At 29.1% G+C, this 4,375-nt stretch overlaps 1 protein-coding gene across 5 annotated transcripts; it reads right to left on the bottom strand.

Annotated features, from left to right (window-relative positions):
• Positions 1-225: 225 nt before the first annotated feature.
• LOC112464348 (solute carrier family 35 member G1) lies at positions 226-3,789 on the bottom strand. Of its 5 annotated transcripts, none has more exons than XM_025031288.1 (4): positions 3,749-3,789; positions 3,385-3,469; positions 2,713-2,883; positions 226-2,090 (listed from the first exon to the last, which is right to left on the bottom strand). In XM_025031288.1, the coding sequence occupies exons 3-4, from the start codon at positions 2,792-2,794 to the stop codon at positions 1,042-1,044; spliced, it is 1,131 nt and encodes a 376-aa protein (XP_024887056.1). In that variant the 5' UTR covers positions 2,795-2,883; positions 3,385-3,469; positions 3,749-3,789; the 3' UTR covers positions 226-1,041. The 5 variants fall into 5 exon arrangements, with proteins under 5 accessions (XP_024887056.1, XP_024887057.1, XP_024887059.1 ...); XM_025031289.1 differs by lacking the exon at positions 3,749-3,789 and adding an exon at positions 3,643-3,741; XM_025031291.1 differs by lacking the exon at positions 2,713-2,883 and having other exon boundaries at positions 227-2,090.
• Between the last annotated feature and the right edge of the window lie 586 nt (positions 3,790-4,375).

The raw sequence follows: 4,375 nt of genomic DNA, 5'->3' as shown, positions 1-4,375 counted from the left end.
ATATATATATATATATATATATATATATATATATATATATATATATACAATATATATATTTATATATATTATGTACCTATCTATATATGTACATACAGGATGACAAGAAAATACCCGAAATTTTTTTAAAATTATGAAGCAGCTATAAATCGGTACAAAAATTAAACATGTACACTTTAAATATAACATAAAACTTTATTAGAACATTAACAAAATTAAACAAAAAATTTTAATAAATGTTCAAAATTGCTTCCTTGCTTTCAAAGTGACTTCAAAAATGTATTAAAACCAAAGGAAATAATTTTATCGTAATTTTCTTTGTTTAATTTTTGTTATTAATATTCTAAGAAAGTTTTATGTTCTGTTTAAAGTGTAAATGTTTAATTTCTATACTGATTTCTACCTGCTTCATGTATTTAAAAAATTCTGAGAATTTCTTGTCATCCTATATACATATATAGATACGTATAACATATATAATAACTCTATAAACAATAAACAGTGCACAGGGCAACACACGCCAAAATTCCAATTAAGCTATAAATCAAATACGATTTATAGCTAATATTCTGAACTTGAGCGTCTCTGCAAGCAGCATAGATGCTACGAGAAGTAGGGATGGCAGTAAGCAATATCGGCCAAAAAGTACAAACTACCAACTATAAACCTGACATAAAGAAACAACATTGACAATGTTGAAAGATATTTTGAACAGACACAAAATTATATTAATATTTAAAAATTAATTAATATCTTAGAGTATCTTTATTGCAATATTTGAATGCATAAGATCTTGCCAATCCAATTTGCTAAATTCAAATGCTTATTTTGTATCAAACTTTTCATCTTCAAGTAATCACTAAAATCAACCATTAGCAGGTGAACTGATATATCTAAAATACCTTGTACATATAAACTCACAAATTTTAAAATAAACATTTAAATTGTTATTATTCATAACAATATTTTTCATATATGATTGCTTTTTGGGCATTCTCTTTTGCAGTCTACTTTTTTGTCTCTAAATAAAAAAATCATTACTTATATGACTAAGATTCCAAAAGACTTTTTAATATTTGATGTTTCCGGTAATGAAAGAGCCCATTTTCTTAATCCTGTTAATAAAACTGAGCTAATGACTAATATAGCCCCGCCTACAGAATAACAATTTGGTATTTCATTAAAAAATAATACCTGCCAAAAGAACGCAAAGACAATATCTGTGGATCTTGCTATGGCCACTGGACCAGCTTGTTCAATTTGAAGAGCTAAGGTTAACAAAATTTGGCCTGCAAAACTAAACAGTGCGAGTGCAACAACCAAAAGTCTATCTGTACCACAATGTGGCATACATAATGCGCCAATTACCCATGATATAAGCGTAGTTTGAATCAAGGCAAATAAACCAAAGTTTGTCATTATAACAGAAAAATGAAGACCTTTTAATGCACGTAGTAAAACATATGCATTTGCACCAAATAAAGTAGCTGAAAAAGCAGCCATAGCACTCCATAAATCTGCATGCTCTGGCTTAATATGACCATCCGAGAGAGATTCTATGGTGTTACCAAAAATTAACGGAGGTCGTGTTATCAATATCACACCAATCAGTGTCAAACATACAATTACAACGTTGAACAGCCCACAGGGTTCTTTCAAAAATATCCGTGCAAATATTGCTACAAAAACAGGAACAGAAAATACAATAACTGAGGCATCAGCCAACGGCATATGTCTAAACGCGTAGAAACTAAACATAAGTCCTGTTGTACCAATAAAACTCCTTAGAATAAGTATTAATCTACGTCCCTTTGGAAAAGGATGTTCACCTTTATAAATCACAATTGGTATAGCTGGTAACAATACCCCTAAAAATCTAAAAATTGCCATTTCTGTTGGATTTACTTCTACCAAGCTCTTCACAATCACACTACATAATGAGAAGAACAGAGATGAGAGTGTCGCTAAAATTAGACCCATATAAGGACAAGATTTACATAATAGAATAGAAAACTTTTTTTTATGATTTGTTGTGTTATTCTCCACATCGGCGTCAACTAAATGTTGCAATTCCACATGCTCTGACATATCTGCAATAAAAATAACGTTTATAAAGATAAGTACACTTGCATTTGTAAATATGTGATATATATTAGAAGATAAAAACAGCATTTTACCATAGAACACAATTTTAATATAATAAAATATTCTTGTACAAATCTGTAAAAATATTACCGCAACAATAACTAAAGTTATAAAGTAGGAGATAAAACAAAGATTTTGAAACAATAAAATATCTTTGTACATAAATCTAATTCTACTAAATAATTATATTAGAGAAATAATATAATATAGAATAATATCTTTTATACTCAAGACAAAGTTTCCCAGATAGCAACGTGTCTACATTGTTGCTGGCATGTTGCCGACAACGTAGTATGTATTACTATCAGAATTGTGGCAACTGAATCCGCATTTGTCGGCAAGTTGATGCTTTCACGATATAACAATTTTGTATACCAACTTGCCAGCAACTTGTTGGCAACTTATGCTGCGATCTAAAATCGTTACCCATTTAATAACTGATTCAAAATTCGAACTGTTGCTGTCATGTTGCTGTAATAATTCATAGGATCACACAATGCTATCATATTGCTACGCAGAGTAAATTTGATGCTTCTCTTTTGTCGATAAATTGCTGGCAATACATACACCAATGTTGCCTGCGTGTTGCTTCAAATATTAAATTACTCGAAATCATTGAAGCAAATATACGGCAAGTGTCCAGCATCATAAGCAATCACAGGTTTGCGCGATTTTGCTCAGACACGCTTGACTATCTGGGTTATTATTAGTAGTACATAGGAATCCAAAGGTAATGATCTATATGAAAAATAAATAAAAATTGTAGATTAGAATGTTTATCTGAAACTTTGTCTTTAAAATGTTAAATTTAAATAAAAATTAATATTATTTTACTGATATAGTATCAAATAATAGAATTATTATACTTTGTAGTTAAAATTATAAAGTACAAAAGGTACTAAAGTTTTACGATTATCAAATATTTTTGTATAAATTTAATCTTATTAATGCAATATTAATAAAAATAATAATGCAAAATTGTAATGTTTATATAACGAATTTGAATAATTATATTTAGTTATACATTGTACTAAAAGAAGAAAAAGAGAGAGAAAGAAAAAAAATAAATCTATAAGTCTCTTGTTAAATTATCTGTTATTTGAAATAGAATAATAATATACAATAATTAGTATAAGATAGAAGAAAAAACAGAAGTTGTTCTATAATTATAAATTTATTTAGTCAATTTGAATTCTGTATTAATTAATCACATGTAGAGAACTTTGTTGGCATACTTACCTATTAATGTTTGCGTTTCATCACATACGTCATATGTAAACAATCATGAGATTATGTGACAAGTAATATAGCCACAAAAGAGAGCCTAGATAGAAAACCAAAAATAAGCAATCAGAATTTGTTTTCTAATGATCTGTGTCATTAAATACATGCCTTATATTTAATTGTTATATTTTATTTTAATCACATTATCAACTATATGCTAATGACAAAAGTTATTTCACATTTATATCTCACAAATAATATAATTTTACTTACAAACGCCTCCTTTGTATTTACTTATATTTATATTCTCTAAATTACTATCTTGTACGCTAATACAAAATAACAGTAATAATTCTTTACTAATAACAAAATATTTTACCATTTGAGAGATTTGTTCATTTTAATTGTATTTTCTTTCATTTGCTGTCCTTAAATAAGATAAATCTATATCCACTTTGAATGGAAAAAGAGAGGAGAAGAAACAACAAAGTGTAAAATATATGCAATTAAAACGAGCAGATCTAATTTTCAGTAAAGCTCGTATCAAACTATATATTTGTGTCTGTTTTCTATTGCTGCACTGGCTACACTAGTTCGAGATGTGATACGTGATACACAAGATACACTGCCCATGGTGTAAGACTGAGTTTCCACTGAGCGCGTCATGCGTCGCGTCATCACAAGTTAACCAATCAACACATCCCATTTTATTACATTACTTGTGACGGGATAAAAATGTGATGTTTTGATTGGTTAACTTAGATGACGCGACGCGTAACGCGCTCAGTGTAAACTCAGCCTAAAGCTTAAATATTTGGCTCACTTCCGGCGCAAAATGCTGCTTGAAATTAGGACTTTAGTATTGGCTGTATAGGACCAATTTCATGAGCAGTAAAATTTTGCGCCGGAAATGAGCCATTTCTAAGAAATTACTAAACTGCTGGGGGTCAATCATGTATTAAAGTAGAACGTGAAAAGTGAAAAGTTTTATATGACTATCTTTTTC

This window comes from Temnothorax curvispinosus, unplaced genomic scaffold, assembly GCF_003070985.1.
Source record: "Temnothorax curvispinosus isolate PA1 unplaced genomic scaffold, ASM307098v1 QBEX01014120.1, whole genome shotgun sequence".
NCBI lineage: Eukaryota > Metazoa > Arthropoda > Insecta > Hymenoptera > Formicidae > Temnothorax > Temnothorax curvispinosus.
Note: the sequence above shows the minus strand (reverse complement) of the source record. Positions and strands in the feature narration are given on the sequence as shown.